The sequence below is a fragment of the Ochlerotatus camptorhynchus genome, unplaced genomic scaffold (assembly GCF_037179485.1).
Source record: "Ochlerotatus camptorhynchus isolate MF236.1 unplaced genomic scaffold, CSIRO-AGI_Acam_v1.1 ptg000141l, whole genome shotgun sequence".
NCBI classification, from domain to species: domain Eukaryota; kingdom Metazoa; phylum Arthropoda; class Insecta; order Diptera; family Culicidae; genus Ochlerotatus; species Ochlerotatus camptorhynchus.
In genome coordinates this window covers 631789-653996 of record NW_027040631.1, presented here as the reverse complement: position 1 = coordinate 653996, position 22208 = coordinate 631789, and the positions used below count along the sequence as shown (strand labels likewise).

Genomic DNA, 22208 nt, shown 5'->3' with positions numbered 1-22208 from the left:
TGATGGCACAAACGATGAAGCTCGGAATTTGAGATCCAATTGTGGGGCCACCAGGCACGAATTATGTACCACAGGCATTGGTTGATAAACACCTGCAACTTCTGAGTGTTATCCGCTGATACACACCATGTTTCACTGGCGTATAACAGCACAGGCTTCACGTTCGAGTTAAAAATTCGGATTTTGGTGCGTCGACTGATCTGATTCGCTCTCCATACATTTCGCAAACTGGCAAAAGCAGCCCTCGCCTTCTTAATCCGTGCACCTATATTCGACGCTATCTGGCTGCCAAGATATTGGAAGCTTTCGACTTTTTCCACTGCCTGCCCAGCTACCGTGAAATTGGATGGTTTTCCGTGTTGACATCCAACGATTTGATCTTGTTGACGTTGACGTTGCTTCAGAGGAGCGTTCCACAAGGTCGTTGAGCTTACTCTGCATGTCAGAGCGCCGTTGTGCTAATAACGCAACATCATCAGCCAAATCGAAGTCGTTGAGATGCTTCATAGTAATAGGCTACCACGGTTCGGTAAACGACCAACGGCTCCAACCATGATCTCGTCGATTACGATGAGGAACAGTAGCGGTGATAATATACGTCCTTGCCCCACAATTACGATTACCCGAATCAGGTCAGACAAAGCTCCGTTGTACAACACTCTGCATGAGAAAGTTTCGTACTGCGCTTCGATGAGGTTGACGATCTTATCAGGGACTCCCTTGCGTCTCAGAGCGCCCCACAAGTTTTCGTGGTTTAGTTGATTGAAAGCATTTCGTAGTCAATGAATACCAAGTACAGGGACTCTTGGAACTAATTGACCTGCTCCAAGATGATGCGGAGCGTGACAATATGGTCTACACAGGATCTTCCAGCTCGGAATCCTGCCTGCTGTCGTCGGAGAGTCACGTCGATCTTCTCCTGTATCCGATTGAGTTGTCGCATACAGTTGGATTCCCCTTTTTGGGGACTTTTACCAAGACGCCCTCCTGCACTTTGTACAACTAATTGAGCTAATCTGAAGGTGGTCGTATTTTTGATCCATAAGCTCGCGACCCATCAATATTAAATAAGGCAAAAAAAAACGTTAAACATTCCAAAATGGCTTAACCGAAGGATTGCCTGAAACCCAATAACAGAATGGCATTGAAACGGCTTGTAGTTAAACTGCAATTCTTAACGGAATCCCTTTATGAAGAGCTTTGAGTGTGTTAATATACAGTACTTTCCCGTTTTTGTAAGCTCCATTTGAAATCCAAGGATGAACCTCCATATCTCAGTATCAACGTTATTACACTAGCCAGGAGCCGTCTCTTGCTACTGCTTGGTCCCGAGATGTTCGGTATGATTCTGGCTACCGCGTTGATGGCCTTCGCTGCCTTCTCGTAGGCGTATTCTACGTGGTTATTGAAGCCAAACGATCGTCGACCATCACTCCCAGGCATTTCAACACGCACTTCTAGTTTATTGCGTGCTCCCCAATGGTAATTTTTGACCGCTGCAGCGCTTTAAAGTTACTTATCAATACCACCTCGGTTTTGTTGTGGACTATCTGTCATGTCGACCACCTCGGTCGCCAACATTTCCATCTATTCCAGCGTCTTGCCTGTTACCGTAAGACAACCCAACAAACATTGACTGTTGAATAAGAGCTTATTCAGCCTTTTCAGCTGTTAATCAGCTCAAATTGTTTGTTGGGGACGTCGTCCGCAAAGCCAACGATCTCAACTCGTTTGGGTAGCTTCAGCGTTAGACCGCCGTTTTAAATCACGTTCCAGAGGGTTGCACCAAGGATAGGCTACTGGCCTACCGTGTTCCAAGCAGAAGTCTAAGCAATTCTTGTATGTTCTAAAATTTGCTTGCGTAGAAATTATAGACATTCGAATATCTGCATTATGTCTGATAGCCAAGCAGCACTAAATGCTTTGAAATCAGCAACATGTAATTCTAAACTTGTATGGGAATGTGCAATGTCACTCCAAAAATTGGCCTGCCAAACCCAAGTGAACTTATTTTGGGTTCCTGGTCACTGTGGAATTCAAGGGAATGAGAAAGCCGACACACTAGCTAGGCTTGGATCATCTCAACAATTTATAGGACCAGAACCATTATGTGGAGTTTCTGCTTGCTCTCTTAGAATGGAGTTCAAGAAATGGGAAAAAATGAAAGTGGAGACCAATTGGAACAACACTCTCATTGCTAGGCAGTCGAAACGGTTTATTAATCCGAGCATTTCAATGACTAGCAAAATTCTTTTACTATCAAAGAAAGATCTCAGGATGTACACTGGTTTAATAACAGGGCACTGTCCATGTAAATATCACTTGAAGCTAATAGGAAAACTTCAAGATGACATGTATCGATTATGTGACATAGAAAAAGAAGACTCTGAACACCTGCTATGCCCATGTACAGCAATCTTCAATAAGAGGCGTATTTTTCTGGATAAGGGGCTGACAGAACCCTTTGATATTTAGAATTCAGTTCCCAGCCAAGTAGTGCAATTCATTCGAAATGTAATACCTGACTGAGAAAATGCTTTCGGTCAGTCTATTTCGGTCGCTTCATAAAATGGTGTTACGACATGCTGATAAAGCAATATTAAAACGGGGAATATATCACAATAGATCTAAGTACTGGTCGCAGTGATCAAAATACCCAACACGGAAAAAAATGGAGCCTTGTGGAATTCCCAACGTGGTCCTAGTCGATCTCTGTCCCATATGTGGCTCATAGATCAGAACCCTATTCTGGAAGTAGCGTCGGCCTCCCAGCTGGAGCTGTTGAACGCATTCTTGACGTCGATTGTTATCACAGCGTAATATCGATCTCCTCTCCACTTCTGTTTCTCTAGAATTGCATCCACTTTTACTCTTCCTGTTCGAAATTGGAACTGCCGCTCCAAAAATCCTTGCTCACTCTCCGTGCATTTCATCAGCCTGTTTAGGATGATCCTATCCAAGAGGTTTCCGAGTATATCCAGCAGGCACTGCTACGAGTTGCTCGTTGGTGACTTCGTCGTTATCTCCCTCTCCGTCTCCGTACGATGTAGGTGGCCAGGTCGTTGGATCGTGCTTCGAGAAAAGTCCTTTCACGATGACTTTCTGGTTCTCTAAGCACATTTCAGCGCTCAAGCATGACTTGACATCTGATCTTCATCCTCACGACACGGTGTGCGTCATTGGCAGCAGCGTCTCGATCCAGCTCCAGTTGACAGTTTGACTTGCTCTGCTTCATCTTTCGTTTATGTACTCGGAACATTCCTGTACGTTCCTCTCTGTCTGCTTCTGTGCTTGCTCTCTGAACACGTCTTCTGGCTCTGAGACAACTAGCACGGAGGGTGCTAATTGTCTCGTTGCAGCAGTAGGCTGGAGGTTCCCCTTCAGGTCGCAAGTTCTCGTCCTCTGTACTGCCACAGGATTCCGTTGGCCGATGCCATATCGGATTGCCTGATGGTCACTATGGGTATATCCTTCACACACCCTCCAATTCATGTTTTCCACCAGCGACGGACTGCAGTCCGCATAAAGTGACGTCGATAATGGATTCTCGATCTCTGCGAAAAGTGGTGGTGGTGCCTTTATTGAACAGCCTAATTTCCAGCTTCGCCAGAGCTTCCAGCAGAATGTCCCTAAGCATTGAAATCTCCTCCGATGACTACCGGTCTTCGTCCGATCAGCTCTTCGGTCAGTTCAACCAGCGTCTCGTGGAATTGCTCCATCGTCCATCGGGTGCTTAGCAACTGCATATGAATATTCTGTTAATTTTGACGATCACGAAACCTCCTTCTTGAATGGGGTATCTGCCCATAACTTGTATTGCAGCCATCCCAGCTCTATCCGCCACAGTTACCTTTATCGGGAGGGACTCGATACAGCTGTTCAGTGTCGCAATATTTGAGGTTTATTTGAGTTATCTCTGTTATTGTTGCGACAAAATTTCAAAGAATTCATGCTTAAAAACCAAAAAGTTCAGCAAAATCTTCAGGCTGACAAAATCGGGAAAAAAGCTGACAAAATCGGGGGTAGACAAAATAGGGAAAGCACTGTATTTCCTTTTAATTCCGTTATAATTGCTTATCTTTTGACAGATACGCATATTTCGTCGAATACTTGCAGACTTCATCAGTGCCAATTGGTGTTGAGAACTTGGCACTGATGAAGTCTACAAGTAGTAGACGAAATACGCATATTTGTAAAAAGATAAACAATTATAACGGAATGATATGGAAATTAAACAACACACTCTAAACTCTTCATACTAGACCAACTAGTATTAAAACTTATAAAAAAAAAAACATACAAATAACTTTAAATTGCATTCCTTATAATGCTGAACTGAAACTCGAGCCCGCCACGAGTAATTGGTACCCAATGCTAACCTATAACTACTGCTGTTTAAAATGTAAATTCAAACATTACTGATTTTTGGCTCCGCAAAGTTTCTCACACGACTGAGCCTAGTAAATAAACTAACTAGTTAAAAAAAACGTCCTTAAATCTCTCAAAATAATGTTAAAAACGCCTTTAAAATGTCAAAACTTCACAAATGGCCACACAATCGCTAATCCAGCCTATAAATACCAAAATGGCTTTAAGGTGAAAGTAAATCGAATTAGAATCAGGGTTGCTTCCACTCACTTGCTATAAAAAAATGATTTCCTGAATTTTGAAATCATTAGATGTTATAATGATATTTTGTACTTGTTAGATACAAAAAGAGGATAAAAGGCAAGTGTTTGACTAATAAAATCTGTCAATTTCGCTACCAGAGTGTTACAATCAGCGATCTTATGATTCGTGAGCATTCACTCATAGTGAGCGCTCGCGAGTCGTAAAATCGCTGATTGTGACTATCTGAAAGCAAATTTGACAGGTTTCATGTGTCAAACACTTGCCTTTCAACCTCTTCTTGTATCTAACAAGTACAAAATATGATTATAACATCTAATAATTTCAAAATTCAGAAAATTATGTTTTTATAGCAAGTGAGTGGAAGCAAGCCTGATTAGAATGGCTCCCTTCATCGATTTTTTACTAAATAACGCAGCGCTCAATCGAAAAAGCTCTTCCGTGTGCAAAATTAAAGAACTAAAATGGCTATCTCTAGCCATTTTTACAAGATTGATTTATTGTTTAAATTTTCTGAAAACCATTTTCTAAGTTCAATTTTAGGACCACAATCATAGTGGTCTATAACTTTGCTCATCAATTACACAAATATTTCGTATGAAAGGTCATATTTCACTCCCGTAGATCGTTTCAAAATACTGTTAGGAGCATTTCCTCCGAAGACAACATACCTGTAAAATGCATTATTTCAATGCAAACCATTTTTTTGTAACGCAATTCCAAGCATTAGATTTCGTTTTCCCAAGCAATCAACTGGCTTTTGCATGTATCTGTGCGTAAGCATGCTCCAGGTTGAAGAACCATTGTGATTTGGGACGCTCGCACAAAACAGAGAAGCGAAAAAAAAGCCACACGACGGGGCGATCCATGAATGAATTAGCAAGAAAAAGCATCTGCACCGTCAGCACACGGCGAATGAGAACGACCCAAATTTGAGTTTAGTTCACTCATAATCGCCATGGTTTCCTGTGGAAAACCTAAAAAAATCTGCCGGAAAATGAGGAAATTGACGAAAATTTTATTCACTCTCGGAGTAGTACTAATAGACTGAGTGAATCCAATCTTTACTTTTATCAAATTCGGGAATTTTCCCCTGGAAAATCCTGGACAAACCTGGGAAAACATGAGGCAAATTTACTCATCGCTGAGTTCCTGCACTTTTGGCGATTATGAGTGAACTAAACTCAAATTTGGGTCGTTCTCATTCGCCGTGCAGGATCAAGCTCGATTCGCAATAATTGATGCATATTGTAAGATATCTATTGGTATTTCAATTAGAAATATTTTGCGAAAATTATCGATAGTTGAAAACGGATGCTATTCGGCAATGTCATCTATGCGTTATCGCAAGAGCTCCATAACTTTGCTTAACTTAAATAAATAGTAAGAATATTTCTAAGTCGTGTTGGAAACGCGTGTATTTGTGAAATAATAAAAACAATTCAGTGTGTGTGTGTAAGCTAATTTAAGCATACTCGGCGAAAGTTTCAACCTATTTGAGGAGGTATTCTGTTATACATTGGTATTTTTAAAGATAATTATATAATTCCATGAACTTCGGCAGAACTTCCTTGAACTTCGGCAGAACTTCTCTGAACTTCGCTGAACTTTGACAGGCCTTCTCTGAACTACGGCAGGACTTCCCTGAGGTTCAGCAGGCCTTCCCTGAACTTCGGCATAAGTTCCCTGAACTTCATCAGGACTTCCCTGATTTCCAAGAATTGAAATGGAAGGACTTCCCTGAACTTCGGCAGGACTTCCCTGAACTTCAGCAGGACTTCCCTGAACTTTGGCAGGACTTCCCTGAATTTCTTTGAACTTCGGCAGCAGATTTATGTTATATGGCTTTCTCAATCTAGGGCAATCCAAACAGTCAGTTTTGCATTTCCCTGTTTGGATTACCCTAGACTGAGAAAGCCATATAAAAGAAATCTCCATACGTACCAGTCGAATATAAATCACTGCGGCAGAAGCTCCTTGAACTTTGGCAGGACTTTCCCGAAGTTAGGCAGGCCTTCCCTGAACATTGGTAGGACTTCCCTGAACTTCAACAGAACTTCGCTGAATTTCCGCAGAACTTCGCTGAACTTCGGCAGGCCTTCCCTGAACTACGGCAAGACTTCCCTGAGCACTAGTAGAACTACCCTGGAATCTTGGAATTGAAGTTGTCATTTCAATAGAATTATTAGAATTATACAATAATATTGTGTTTACGAATATGTTCAAAATTTCAATACTTCCCATTTTTCTAATTTGAAATGCTTGTTGGTATTGGTGCATTTCGAATTTGGGTGTGGTTTGAACGGGTGTGAATTCAGTATCAACGGAAAAGCATTAATTTTTACCATAAAACACTAAATGGCCTAGAATTGCTTTAACACAAAACATATTTTAAAAGTCTTTAAAATAGTCTGACAACTTCTCTTAGGGCAAGTGTGGCCAGTTTTGGCCTTATCTTAAATTTCACAGTTTTTCATTCTTTATAAAATTTATTTCGATACAAGGTAAGAACATATTCTTTGCGATAGTAAATCCATGCCAAGTTATTTCAAATCTGATTTAAGCCCTACGGTCAAAAACTGGGGCACTAGTGCCATAACTGGCACACTTACCGTAGTCTTGAAAACGACAACTCTAAGGGGCTGTTCATAATTACGTAGACAAGTTTTTGGGATTACCCCTCCCACTCCCCCTGCGAAGACAATTTTCCATACACAATTTTTTTTTAAATTTGTATGGGCCGTGGATAAGAATTTGAACTTCATCAGACTTTGCACTTCTTCAAAAGCCCATATGGATTCCCCTGGAAGTGTCTTAAAATATGAATTGCTTTCGACTCTTCCCGGAAGCTTTGTTCAACAGATAGATTCCTATAATGTTCCCCAAGTGAACAAAATAAGTTAATTTCCAGGATCTGCATAAACACATGTTTTTTCCCGGGAAGTCGAACCAGTTTCCCAGGTGGGCAGAATATTTGAAAACCCCTGGCTCAGCAAATTTGGATTTGGATTTAATTGGACAATGAACGGCTCTGTTTCTGGCGAACTGTTTTGTTTGGAATTAGTTTGAAAAAATTTGGTCTGATTTCGGTTAAATTGCCCATTGCGAGGAAATAGCTGCTATGCCAAACGAACTGCAAACTCAACAAAATCATTAAACAAAATTGCTTTTTACTAGGGCTTCAAGGAAATTGCAATAAGGGTCACAAATGTGAACAATTCTCGCGTCACTTTTCAAAAGGTCCTAAGTAACAAATGTAAACGAATCGAGTTAAGCGATACAAACTATTGCTCTTCTATCATTGTATGCGATACAAAAACATCCATTCAAATTTACTTTGATTTATTTAAGATAATCATAGGTCAAACATTGTCCAATGTACAGTTTGAAATGATGGGTACATGATTGTTACTTTGATCATTCGGACTGCCTAACATGATTGGTGTTCATTTTCTAAAGGCGGAGCCAATCTAAAGTTAGGTACTCTACTCTGAAATCTGTGAGAGGGAATCTAGTATCATGTAGAACAAAACGTCCAATGTAACACTCATTGATTATGTCATTGAGAAAAAATCGTCCAATGTAACATGTCCGATGTACAACTTGACTAGTCAAAACGTTCCATGTGCTTTTTTCTATATTGTAGCATGAAATTCAAAGTCAAATTGTGATTTACCGTTTCTACTGAATTTTCAACGTTATTATTCACTGACTAAATTAAAAATAGTATTGCAAAATGTATTGTTTCTAAACAGTTAAAATTATAATCTGTCGAACTTCAACTTAGATTTTCTAAAAATGGCGGATATGTTATATTGGTCTATTTGAAAAGTGACACGAGAATTATTTCTTCTACTTAAAAAAAATTCTCGGATATGAAAACTCACGCAAATTTGTTAGTAGTTTGTAAGCGAACAGCAATACTTTCGATTTAGATTACAGCCGATATCCCAAATGACCCATTTCCGGGAAGTGGCTCTATTGTCCAAGTTTCTAATTTCCATCAAGGCCCACACCTCCACACTAATCAACCTCGGCATTATCTAATCTCTCGCTGGTAATTGTCCATTTCTGTGTAATCACGCCCTATCACAGCAACGTAAAAATTCCAAACCCAATGGCCATTCCTAGAAGTAAAGTAGAACCACCAAGGAAAACCCAAGTCGCTGTAAACAGGAACGCAAAAGTTAAATGAAACATTTAACCCCATCAATCTCTTTGGTCGGGCCGTGTGGGTTCGAACACCCGTTCGTTCGGGCCCCGTCCTCTTACCCAAGCGAAAAACGAACTGATATACATACACGGAAAGCGAGAGACAGAGCGGTATAAGCAGCAGCGCAAAGCAAACAGACTCGATTCGAAATAACGGGAACCCGGTTCACCCGGTAGCCCTTCTATTCTCTCAATACATACGACCGAACCGACCGAACGAGAACGGTAAGCACGGAAAGACACACATTTACAAGAAGGCATGGAATTGGAATGGGAAGAAGCGATACGACGACGACGATGACGATGACGACCGCTAGAGTGTGGCGCTACCGAAAGGTTGGTCAAAAACGGAGGTCTTTCGCTGGATGCTGTTTGGGTTATTTTTCTCGTTTCGAAGGGAAAGGAAGTTCGGCAGTTCGGGCGTCAAACGACGGAGGGAGATCGATTATGCAATCTTGTCACAGAGCGCGCGCAAGTGGTGACAGTCGGTAGGGAAGTAATTCGCTTGACAGACATATGCGAAACAGGTAGCGATTGAAGATGGAACAACGAAACAAGTTTTAAGTGTGACCTACTTTTTCTTGGAGAGGGTTTCGAATCAAACCCTTATAACACTTTTACGTTTGAGATAAACTGACAGAATTGAGGGTAGAGGGGGAATCGCCACGGGTTCACACGAGAAACGAGCATCGAATTGCAATAAATCAATATTCCTCACTATTTAATCGTCCCATTTGGAAGCGGTCCAACAAATACCGCCAACAGCGTGCAATGGTAAAGAGGGAGGGTTCTCTATTTATGTGCAATCATTGACCCAACCAAGGTGCTACAAAATAAGGACAAATTGGTGGCCTGTGGGGAGCAGACCTGGCGGTCCCATGTTTATAATTTCCACAATATGGGTATCAAGTTTGTTGGGGTCTGCCTTAGCTCAGTCGGTAAAGGCGCAGCTATGAAGCAAGACAATGCAATTTTTCGAGTTGAAACATTTCTCGACTTCGGCAATTATACTAATGCAAAAGCTCTCAATTAGCAACTGTGGAAGTTACCAAAGAACACTAATTTGAGAGCGGTAATAAAGCCATGTTACATGTCTCCTGTGGAACTCCTATCTACATGGGACTGTTCTTCTTCTTCCTCGCATTTCAAGCTGATTGCTTATTAGCTTATTGTGTGCTCTCAACTTAGTGTTCTAGATGCACTTTCACAGTTATTAATTGAGTGCTTTCGATGCCTGTACCATTTTTGGCATTAGTACAATTGTGTGGTAAGTACAATCATACTCTATGCCCGAAAAATTCCTAGACCGGACCGGGAATCGAACTCAGCTACCTCCAGCATGGTCTTGTTTTGTAGCTGCGCCAAAACTGCTTGACAAAAATATCCATTTGATAGTTCCCGTCTATTCGCAACTCTTCTTGGTCAGACTGATACACGCTGATTTTTAAAGAATGTGTCACACATTTGTAACCAAACCAAACTGAGATTTGATGTGATTTTTTAAATTCAAATTCATTACTCTCAACATTGGTTAAACTGTTACTTTAGCGACTAAATTTAAAAATAGTGACTTTTTGGTGAACTTCCCAGGAACTTCTAAGAAACTTCCCAGGAACATTCCAGGTACTTCCAAGGAATTTCCCAGAAACTTCCAATGAATTTCCAAGGAACTTCCCAAGAACTTCCAAGGAACTTCCAAGGAACTTCCAAGGAACTTCCCAAGAACTTCCAAGGAACTTCACAAATACTTAAAAGAAAGTCCTATGGAACTTTCAAAGAAACTTCTAAGGAACTTTCAAAGAAATTGCCAGGAACTTCCCAGGAACATCCAAAGAACTTCCCAGGAACTTGTAAAGAACTTCTCAAATACTTCAAATAAACTTCCCAGGAACTTTCAAAGAAATTGCCAGGAACTTCATAGGAAGTTCCCAGGAACATTTAAGGAACTACTCAGGAACATCCAACGAACTTCCCAGGAACTTTCAGTGGACTTTCCAGGAAGTGCCGTGAAATTTTAGTAAATGTCTTGAAAATAGTGACCTTGCCACTAAAAAGTGACCTGCTACCAGCCTTGGAACGCGAAGCGATCCCTAAATTCCGGAACGTCAAAGAGAATCTCTATTTCTGACAGTGCCTTGAGTTCCGGTGATCCCGGAAATAATCATAAATCGCTGTTTCCGGAGAATTTAAAGTACCGAGATTCCAGGAAATTCTAGAAGTATTGATTGTGGGCTGCAGATTTGAACATTCTGGAGTTTCATAAGTGCCTGAAGTTTCGGGATGGAATTTCTTGAATTCCTGGAGTTAGTGAAATTAATGGAATTGTGGCAAAATCAAGCAACAGTTCTCACAGTTCCAAAATTGCTGGAAGAGTTAAGTGGAACGAAACCAAAGACTGAATCAACCCGTTTATCGGTGTTCTATTATATTGAATGACTTAATTTGAACATAACTCAAACTTCAATTACACTGCGGAAAGCATTAGTTTAAAGATAACACAAACTGAATTCAAAATTTTCATTTGTACGAATCTGTGAGCTTAACTTTTCATAAAATTTTCCATGAGAGCCTTCCAAATGTTTTAATTTCGGATGCTTTTAAAAATTTCAAAAATCATCACCAGGAACTTCCGGACAGAGGTGGAAATGTACATTTTCACCGCAGAGATGTCACCACTGGATGGTATGTGGGAAGCTAATGTCACGACATTTCCCCCCATAACATTTTCATGACATTTACACACTTAGAAATTATTACCGACTTCGGTAATGTTTTACCGAACTTTCAACAGCTCAACGTTCGGTAAGACTTTGATCCTCATTTCTAGAGCTGTTTCACTTAATTTTAATTTTAAAATATTGTCAGTCTTGTTTAAATATTCGACTCTTGCCATTATGAAGAAGTTTTCCTTATTTTGCAGCCATAAAACCAAGGGGCAAGACAGCTCCTAATCATGAGCAATTTCAGAGTTGCTTTTGAGGCACCTCGAGTAACTCACATTGCTCAGTGAGCAAGATCACTGTCATTTGCTTTCTCACTTTTCGCATCACAGCAACATATGGAGGTGCGAAGCCGGCCTTCAACTCCAGGCGAGTATGGTTGCGATTTTGAACTCCCGGGATCGCTCCTCGAATGGCCTAAAAAAAATCAAAACGTGCGTGGGCTGAGAACTAAAATCGACTCGATTTTCTTGGAATTTGCGGAGGTTGAATATGAGTTGATCGTACTGACGGAAACGGGACTGGATGACCGGATCTTTGCATCGCAACTTCGGATCACTGTATTACGTCTTCAAGTGACCGATCTCCTTTGCACAGTCAAAAATCGAGCGGATAAGGCGTTCTGGCTGCTGTCTCAACTAGACTAACCAGCTACCTTAGTACCTCGCCCATTTCCAGTCTGTTGGAACGACTCAGGATTTTCGTAGAATTTCCACAAAACATTCTCAGTATTGGCGCTGTCTACCTGCCGACTGCACGATCATCCTTGAGCATCATCGTTAGATCTCGATTGAGTCCCCGCTCTCCCGCACTACTATTTGGCGACTACAACCAAGCTGGTTTAGGTACAGTGGCGCTTTACCGACAGCGGCACACCATTCATTGACCCACTGCTATTGCATATGCCGGTGGCTGGCTGTGCTCTTTTGGACGGATTTAACTTACACGGGTTTAGTCAAGTAAACACTTTTCCCAATCGAAACGGACCTTTGCTAGATCTTGTCCTGGCAAATGATTTCGCATTAACGGCCACTGATCAGTCTAGATGCTGACCATCCCGCTCTCGTCGTGTCATTCAGGTTACCTACTCCGAATTCAAATAGACCAATCTACATTCTCTCAATTCTCAATTCTCTTCATAGACTCTCTCTTTTGTAAATAACTCGGCTACAAAAACATTTCCTGTCGTCTTTGTCATATGCTAGATTGTTGTGTCTTCCATCGATCTGGGTGTTCAAAATATCTTAACACGGCCGTGACGATCCAAAGAGAAAGTCGATGAAGGGAATCGATCAATGCAGAAAGGGCTCATTGAAAAGTGACGCGAGAATTTTATTTTGTTTACAAACAAGACTGACGCCTAATATATGAAGGCGGTTAACAGAGTAAGCCGAGGAATCAACAGACAGTAAATTAATGAATACCATCTCTGCTGCTGGAAGTCTCACACTTTGTGCTGCTGGAAGTCTCATACTTCGAGGTTTTTTTTTGTGTTCCAGAAGTTTCACCAGTTCTTGACGTTTATGAAATTTTTGGATTGTGGAAAGCAGCACATCAAAAAGATTCGTCAGAGCGCTACTAATTCCTAAGAGTCCCGGGAACTCCAAAAGTTCTGGAAGTTCATGCAATTCTGCAGCATCAAACTTTTTCGGAGTTCTGGAGATTATAACAATTCTCACAGTTCCGGTAAGAAGTGGTACGTGGAACGAAACTGGGTACAACTCGCTTCTGGGTGTTCTAGGTGGTTTAAATATTACTCGCGTTAAAGGAATTCCTGAATTACAAAAACATTTGCTTCCAGCAACATGATCGCACAATTGTTCAAAAAGACGAGCCTCCAAACAGGAAGATGCCCCAATGAGTGGGGAGAAGAGCCCGCCCTTTATCCACGAAATGTTATCAACAGGTAGTTGGCATTCCCACTCTCCCCGTCCAAATCGCTTTAATCGGGTGCTCTGATGGTCCTTCCCAATCCCAGCATTGTTTTGTATATATATGGGCAATACTATAAATAAAAAAATAAGATGCTGCATCCAAGACACGACCGTAGATTTGACATAGGATTACGTGCTCGGTATCAATATTCGGCGACTGTGTTAGGGAAACCACTTTTTCCCATTAGGCAATCGAATGAAGTGTGAAAATTGATAAAGTGTTCATTTTAGCAGATTCGTAGAAAAATTTCCAATCGCATGGCTTGTTTAGAATTAAAATCCATCCACTATTGACAGAGTTATAAGTAGTCAAAACCTGACCACTTGAAATTGCACCCTCAATATGTTGCCGAAAAACGTAATCCTACGTCAAAAATTTATACGATCTCACCAACTTTCGCTCTTCTGTCCAATTTTTTTTGTCTATTTGTGAACCCGTTGTTCCTCTCTGCATCGCTGAAAGTCTCCCATGTTATTTTTGATGTGTTCTACGACATTTCGAACATTTTTTATAAAGTCCTATGAATACCTTGAGTTCCTAGTTGCTTCTTATCAACCCATAACACCAGTGCGGAAAATAGACAATGTCTCCGGGTATTTTGCTAACGAGCATCACTTCTTTCACTTTTACTTTGTTGACTCCATGGTACCATAGTTAAAATGAAAGAATAACTCTAGATAGAGCTGGAATTAGGGCGTAACAGCTTTTGTAAACAATGACTTCTCTCGATGATTTCTCGGAAGCCATGGCTCTCCCTGGCAAATCGACATCACCATCAAGTAGAGGAAGACTTCTCCTACCCGATGGATATTGTGCGGTATACAGTCATGAGCTTAAGAAAGTGTGAAATGAGCTGTATTAATGATTCGGTAGAAATGTATACGGAGCTAAAGTCGACGAACACTCTATGTCGATTTGATCTAAGTAGGCTATGCTTCGTATATTTGAAAACCCAGAACTCGTGGCCTTTCATTCCCAGGAGCTCGAAGAGGTAAGTAACAATTTAGCTGCAAGCTACAGCGTTGGGGGATTCTCCTTTGAACCAGGTGGAAATCCACAGATATGTTGGTTTGTGTAGGCGTGCCTTGAATTCCAAGAAATCAACGAGAGAAGTCATTGTTTACAAAGGCTGTTGCGCCCTAATTCCAGCTCTATCTAGAACTGCAAGATGAAGCGCAGAATTCCTTTAGAATTGTACCCTTAAAAGTTAAAATACGATTCCCTTGGATCCTGGAATCCTCTTCACAATGGCCATGCAATTTTCCGCAAAGCTGAACTCACACAATCGACTTGAAATGCTAGCCAAAACTCTCGTAGAGCTCATCCCAAAAGTCCCTAGAACATTTTCTCTGAAATATCTGTTATCTCTAGAATTCATTTTAAAGTCTGCTCCAAATTTCTTTGAAAAAAAAAAAATCCTAAAATTCAGTTAATGATTCTTCAAAGTGACTGTATCCCGAAAATATAGTCCAGCTAGATCGTGCTTGACAATCAGAAATTACCGATCAAATTGGCTCCTTCTCGATACTCTCTAATATCACGTCCTGTACAAGGGTTATAATATAAGATTTGGTAAGTCCTAAGCGATTCCATAAACTTTCTGAAAGTTACAGAATCTTCAATTCACTGCAGGTACGGAAGCAAATCTAATTATGACAAAACAAAGTTTAGATTCATCCACCTATCGGTAATAACCAACGCTTCTCTCGATCTTTTCACCCATCAGTGTCTCTGTAAGTTCCTCACCGAAACCAGTAGTCCAATCAAGACAAAATGCAATAGGGTCACATTTGAAAAGATCCTATGAGTCAAATGTAAGCACTGACTTTGAACATCCATTTCTCGCGGATAACAACTCATTCAGGGGATTCAACTTATTTGCTCTATCAGAAGGTGTGGCTAGTTTGCGTGGGAGTTAGGTTACTTTATTTAAAAGACTTTCAGCTATTGGCAGGTTCGTCTCTGAGGATCTCTGAGGGGGGTCCCGGGAGAAGGATGGGGCCCCAGAAGGGTTCTCTAGTTTGCTGTCACGAAGGGTCAATGGTTCTTTGCTGGTGGATTCTGGTTGTGTCGTAGATCTGTTGGGGTCAGTAGTCCGAGTTTTGGTGCGTATGGATCGTGGTTGTATCATTGGTCCGTTTAAGGTCGGTAATCCGGGTGATAATGCGGGTAGTCAGTCCATGATGAAGAAGAAGGTGCCACTGGTAGCATGCTTCAGTGAAGGGTCCGCTGCCTCTTTGAGAAAATTTAATAGCGCAGCGGTCCGGCTTGCGTCATTGCTGAGCACTTCTTTTGCACTGTGTGGAAGCCCGTAAAGTTCTTTTGCTCCCTGGTATTGGCAACAGTTACTGTTGGAAATGGAAATGCTCAAAAAGCGTCGGAAAAGTAGTAACGCGTTCGAAAACAAGCCTATTTCTGAGTTTACTCCGTGGTTGCCAATGCAATTCTCATAGGAATTCTGCCCCAAATTTGACAGTTTAATTGTTCCCATTCGCACAAAGTGCACACTTTTGTAAAATTGAGACCGAAACGAGTTCGAATTACCATCGAAGTTGGACCCGAACTGTATGGGAATGAGGACATTAATTGCAAGTATCTACAGTGACGTTTGAGAGCTTGTCGCTTTTGGATGAAGTCTGCGATCACTCAAGCAAACATCCCTAACACAGACATCGAAATCAAAGTACAGTAAACTCTCCCTAGCTCGAGATTGAAGGGTGGAGGTAAATTTCGGCATTAATATGGAAAAAGTTGCAAGACTTCCATCAAGTTGTGTAAAATATCGAGTGAGGGAGAGTTGACTGTAGTAAAAAAAAAAATACTAACGAATACCACCTGCATTCGTTCATTAGGTTAATGTATTATATATGTTCATCAGGTTTATGCACCCTTATTCTGATTCTCCTCCGTAGAATCCTCGTTAGGATTCTGTCCCAAATGCGCTACCAAAAAACGTTCAACCTTCTGTTAAATTGAACCGAAACGAGGTCGAAATATCATCCAAGTTGGACCCGAACTTTCAAGCAGCTACATTGACGAGTGCGAGCATGCGGCATTTGGATGGATGAAGCTTGTGGCGATCAATCAAGCAAACCTCCCTAACACAGACATCGAAATCAAAATACAGTCAACGCTCCCTAACTCGATATTGAAGGGTGGAGATACATTTTGGAAATTAGTATGGAAAAATATGATAAGACTTCCATCAATAATTGACTGTAGTAACACAAAATTCCCTAACGAATACCCGCTACATCAGGTACATCAGGTTTATGTACCATTACACCACTTTTTCAACATGGATGAAGTGCATCTGTTTCGCTGCGACAATACAAAATGTTGTTTAATGTGTAGGCCAGAACGTAACAAGAAGCTTCTTATTCTTCAAAGTGACCTTTAGTGCGATAATTTATTAGCTAAAGATAGTTCTGCAGACGATAGATTGGTAGTTCCGCTAGAGTACGGCAGTGTGAAAATTGAACAGAAGTTGAAATTGAGCGAAGGACCTAATCAAATGCGCACTCCTAGCTCACTTGATGGGTGAGGGGATTTTGAGGTATTCCCTTCTTCCTGAATGGAATAGTACAAACCCAGGCTTGGTCAACTCCAGATAATCAGAATCCTATTGTCACGTCCTGCCCTTCAGTAACAAAGAGTAAGGTTTGGCAATTGTGCCGGAAAAGGCAAACACAACATTCCGACTCACCTCCAGTTCCTCGTACGTCTTGAACGCGAGGATGGCGAACCCGTCCACAATGTCCTCCTCCAGGATCGGCGAGGGATCCTTCTCCTTTCGCTTCCGCCGCACCGTTGGCCGCGGTGGCTTCTCCCGGCTTATCGGCACGTCCTCGTCGGCACTGTCGTCCGGACCGAAAACGCAACTGCCGGGACCGCCTCCGCCACCGCCACCACCTGCACTGGAGGCAGCCGCACCAGCAGCGGCAGTACCATCGGCGGTAGCGGCGGCATCCTTATCCCGCTCGGCTATCATACGTTGGGCCCGTTCCCGTCGTTTGTTGCGCTGCTTGCTCTGTTGCTTTACATCTATTTCCATGGCTCGATCACCCCGTCGCAATTGGGATGCATTATTGGCTACGGGGGACCACTTTTCCGAGTTGCTGTTGTTGATGTAGCTTTACACACATTTGCTACTCACGGGAAACGGATTTTAACACTCAAATCTTCCTACACTTCCTACTTTCAGGGGGTGCAAACTTTTTTCTCACATGCAATTATTTCTTTATTTTTCTCCTATTTTCAGTTGACAAGCGCGACGTCGTCAATCGATTTCAGATAACAATGGAGAGACGTACACGCACACCACTATCGCACCCACTTTGGAGATGATATATACACGCACCACTCACTGCTCGGTTGGTTGATTGACTTTTTTTTTCTCTGGCACAGGCTTAACTTTTCTATTTTCTTCGGCCCTTCGTATGGATGGTGCTGAATTCATTGACGGATGTGCTCGCACGGGTTTGATTGATTATTCGAATCTAAAGAGGGGGGGCACCTTATTTAACAAGAAACTCTTCTTCTTCGAGCTCGGGCTGTCGAGGGCCCACGGAATGACGACGACGTCGGAACGGACTACACGTCACACGCACACCAATGTAGGGGACCGCGCGAGGATCTCCTTTCCTGCGTAATTTTAATCGTATTTCCGCTGAACTTTTCCTCACTTTTTGCTCTGGTTGTTGTTGTTGTTGTTGTTGCTACGCCAAATTCAGATTTTCACTTCCATCACAGAAACCACTTCCGGCAAATCTTCTGCCGAGTCAGCGTTTTAATCGCTGCCGCTGCTGTTTGCCTGATGCTTCTTCGTTTTCTTCAATACATATATATGTAAACACAAACTATAGAGGAAAATAAAAAAAGACGGCGATCCACAAATGAAACTCAATGGCGGAACGCAGCATTCCCCGTGTCTTCTTTAACCCTGTATCGGGGGGTCACACCGTTCACAAACTTGTCTTCACCCGCAGCACGGAATCTTCTTCACTTGACTCCAAAAGCTTCCGCTAATTTCCTGAACACGGTGTTTCAGTTTTCAGCACTTTTCAACTCTTTGACTGACTTGGTTCGGAAATTTTCTTCTTCTTTGCTTCTTCTCCCAGCACGAACGAACGAACGGTGCGCGATGTGAAGGGCCTCCTCCGGATTCACCAAATGGAGGCGAGCACTACTAAGCCCGATTTGCACACGGGACTTGCACAATGCTTCCCTTCACCTTCTCCTTCTTCTCACCGCGTACACACACCTTACACGATTCAGCCTCAACCACAGGGAAAGAAAAAAAGGAAAACGAGGCGAAGATTCTTTCACCTTTTCGATAACTAGTCCCTGTCCAGTTTCACCGAAAACCTGCTCCAAATGTTCAATTGATTGATTTCATTTGCAGAAACATGATTTTCCTCAATTGTACACAGTTTTTTTTTTGGTTTGGTTTGTTGGTTGAGGAAATATATTAGGAGACCGTCACAGCGAAGAGCAGCAGTATCACACCACACCAATACAGCCGCAGGCAACGCGTTCTGACGACACGGTACCACTACAGTGCTGTCGGCTTCATGCAAAACTTCACACGCTTCTTGCTTCTTCTTCCACTGCTGGCTGCTGATTCTGCTACTGCTACTGATACAACCAACACTATCGTATCACGCGTGTGCGGTGTGTGTTTGTACACAGAGTGTCTGACTGACTGACTGACTGGTTGGCTGAGACGGAAGGTTTTTCCTTGGTTGGAACCCGTAATCTTCCAATGGATCCAGTTCCCACTTGGGGTTCCAGAAAATCTTCCACTGCTCACCGAACTTGCTAAACTGTTACTAGTGTCTTCGACTGTTCGGCACCTTGCACTTGCCACTTTAATTACAACTTGAATTCTTCTCGGACTTAACGGAGAAAACTTGTCGGACCATTCACGTCTTACGTTTTCCTTCAATGACGACCATCTAGTGTGAGCCTCTTGACACGAGGGGATCGCTGCGGGGGGAAGCGACTGGCGAGGGAACAAAGCTTGCACATCAAAAGGTTATTAACACTCTCTAATCGTTCCTTCTTGTATATGTCCCACTACCTTCGGCGATTTACTCTTTCTCGCTGTTGATCGCAAGCCGTGGGATTCCAAGTTTTCCTCTAGTTGATCCTTCCAACCTTGTCGAACTTGTCTTTTTCACCGTCAACAGTGTGTGGCATTCCGTTCGGGAAAATTTCATGCTAAAACATTGCGTTCCAATCCGTTGGATCTTGGAGTTTTCTCCTGGTGGCACTCTTTTCCTCGCGCACACACAGAGATCAACACATCAATATGTTGTTGGATGAAAACACACAATACTGCCAACATAAGCAGCGCGGCGAATCGAAACGCACGTCACACACATACAGTGCTACCGCACTAACTCTCACCAATACCGGCTCAGAACGCACTTTGACGGGCGTCGTCGATGGTTCAAGCACTGGACCGTGGACCACAGCAGCAGCAGCAGCAGCGGGCAACACTGCTCTGCTCTGATGTTGTATTGCCGTGCCGTTCTTTCCCTTCTCACAGGCTTCTTGTCTCTTGCAGCATAGCTTGTGCTTGCACGTACGCAAGAGAGGGTACCTCCAGAAACACACCACTACCAATGCACGCAATCGAACCGCTACACCGCACACTTGGTACACACAGACCCGTCCGTCTGTCCGTCCGTTTTTCTTCGTGTGAAAATTGTCCGTGGTTGTTTTTACAGTCCCGGATTTTCGTCCGCCGATTTTACTGAGAATCTTCGCTCAGGAACCGCGACGTGGCACGTACCGAGATCGGAAAATTGCTTCCCAAATTGTTCGCACGTCACTGTGGGCACTTTCTGTCGTGAAATCAGCCCAAATTGGCTTTCCAAATGGGGACAACTCTGCAGAAACGAGAAACCGATCGTCTGTCGTCGTCCTCTAGTGGCTCGCGTACACGGGAGACAAAGAAATTTCAGTCTGGTTACAGCGATTCACGCCGCACGGTTGGCAGCAATGGCGTCCGTACTCTTCGATCGCTGCCACAAACCAGTGCCACCGACACCACCAGAAACCATGGCTCGCTGCCGTACAAATCGATTCACAACAATCCTCGCCGAACCACCGGAGCAGGCAACGCTTCCTCACTGGAACAAACCTTTCACCCATACACCCAGACACCCGCGCTTCGCATCGTTCGAAAATCATCTGTCACTTTTGACATCTGTTCGGTCGTACTGATTTGACGCTACGAGGTTGGCGTCCTGATTCTGTCCTTCTCATTCGTTTGTTTCGTTTTTTTTCCTCCCATTCTCAAGGGTTCTGGAGAGACTGAACACTGAACCACCGCCGTCGTCGTCGTCGTCGTTGTCAGTCCGTCAGTTCAGTTGATTAATTTGGACTCATTAAATAACACGAGAGCGAGAAATACTTGAAATTACTGCCACTCTCCCCTAATGGGTCGTATACCACGCGAAACGGGTTAAATTTAATTCAATTAATCGCCTCATGCTCATCCTCGCCGCCCTCCCTCGAAAGTCACACACATCGACGGAAACTTTTTTATGGTTCTATTTTGGGTTTATGCTCTCTCCACTTCTTCCAGCCAGCATCACGCAATGCACGTTGCTCTTCGTGGTCCCCTTCCTTCCGAGCTATAAACATTCTTCCAAGCAAGCAAGACAAGCGGAATCTGTTATCGTTCGCCTTTTTTTTTTTCCTGTCCTGATTCCCGCAAGAAGTAAAGGATTACAAAATCAATTTGACGGCTGATCCTTCACTGTTGATGCTGGGAGCTTTTTTTTTTGCTCTTCCTTCTACTGTCATCTCGCTTGCCGGAGTTGTGTGCGACACTTTTTCGCTCCTCAGCTCGGTGATAAATAATGCGGCGGCGAGAGGGGATCCAAGTTCTTGGCTTTGATTTCTATCGTCGCGCGAGTATATTGATTTACTCTCCTCCTTTTTGTCACTCCTCACACTTCATTTGTTTGATGAATGGTTTCAATGTGCTCCGTTTTTTTCTCCAGACGACGATGAAGTGGATCCGAAGGGAGGGGTGTACTCCGTGTGGTGGGTGTTGATTGACACCTAGCGCGATGTTGCTAATGTTCCGTTTTTCAGCTCGCGAGCGATGTCACACTCCTTGAAATCGATACCGTGTGTGTGTGTGTCAGCAGGGACTGGTTAGCGAATGGATTGTAATTTTTGTCGATTTAAAACGTGCTGTTTATGGTTCTGCTTAGCGCTTGGTGAGGCTTGTTTCCTCAGCGATAACTGGGTGCAATTCGAGGAGGAATGTTTGAACACGTTTGGTTCGAGCTTTCTTTTGATTGATCGGTGACCATGGGTCATCTTCACTTACTTTTGTAGGCCAAACTTTTTTTTTTCGATGATAGTTGGTCTGCTGCACAATAATACACCAATTACCTCGATTCGTGGCTCCTTGTCTTAAATTTGCGTCTTTGAACGGCCCGTCCTCTTGCAAACATCCCAAACACAGACATCAAACTCAAAGAAGCAAATCAAGTGTTTCTGCATTTATTTCTCAACAATCCAAAGTACAACAGTCAGGATGTGCTTTTGTTAACACACCTCAGGTTGTGTATTTTGCTTGATACATGTTTATTTCTCGGCGGTTGGACAGCAATGCTTCTCATTTCTTCAAATCTTTCGTCAAAGAATACTTGGTGTCAATATTTTGATGACACACTCCGTTGAATG

General features: G+C 42.7%; 1 protein-coding gene across 9 annotated transcripts in view; it reads right to left on the bottom strand.

Annotated features, from left to right (window-relative positions):
• tay (tay bridge) overlaps positions 1 to 20467 on the bottom strand; it is a 489253-nt gene extending 468786 nt beyond the window's left edge. For 8 of the 9 annotated variants that reach the window (XM_065221307.1, XM_065221308.1, XM_065221311.1 and 5 more), the window contains exon 1: positions 17203 to 20467. In XM_065221307.1, the coding sequence (XP_065077379.1) occupies positions 17203 to 17550 (348 nt within the window). In that variant the 5' untranslated portion in view covers positions 17551 to 20467. The remainder of the gene's footprint in view (positions 1 to 17202) is intronic. The other variant, XM_065221314.1, reaches the window with a different exon arrangement.
• Between the last annotated feature and the right edge of the window lie 1741 nt (positions 20468 to 22208).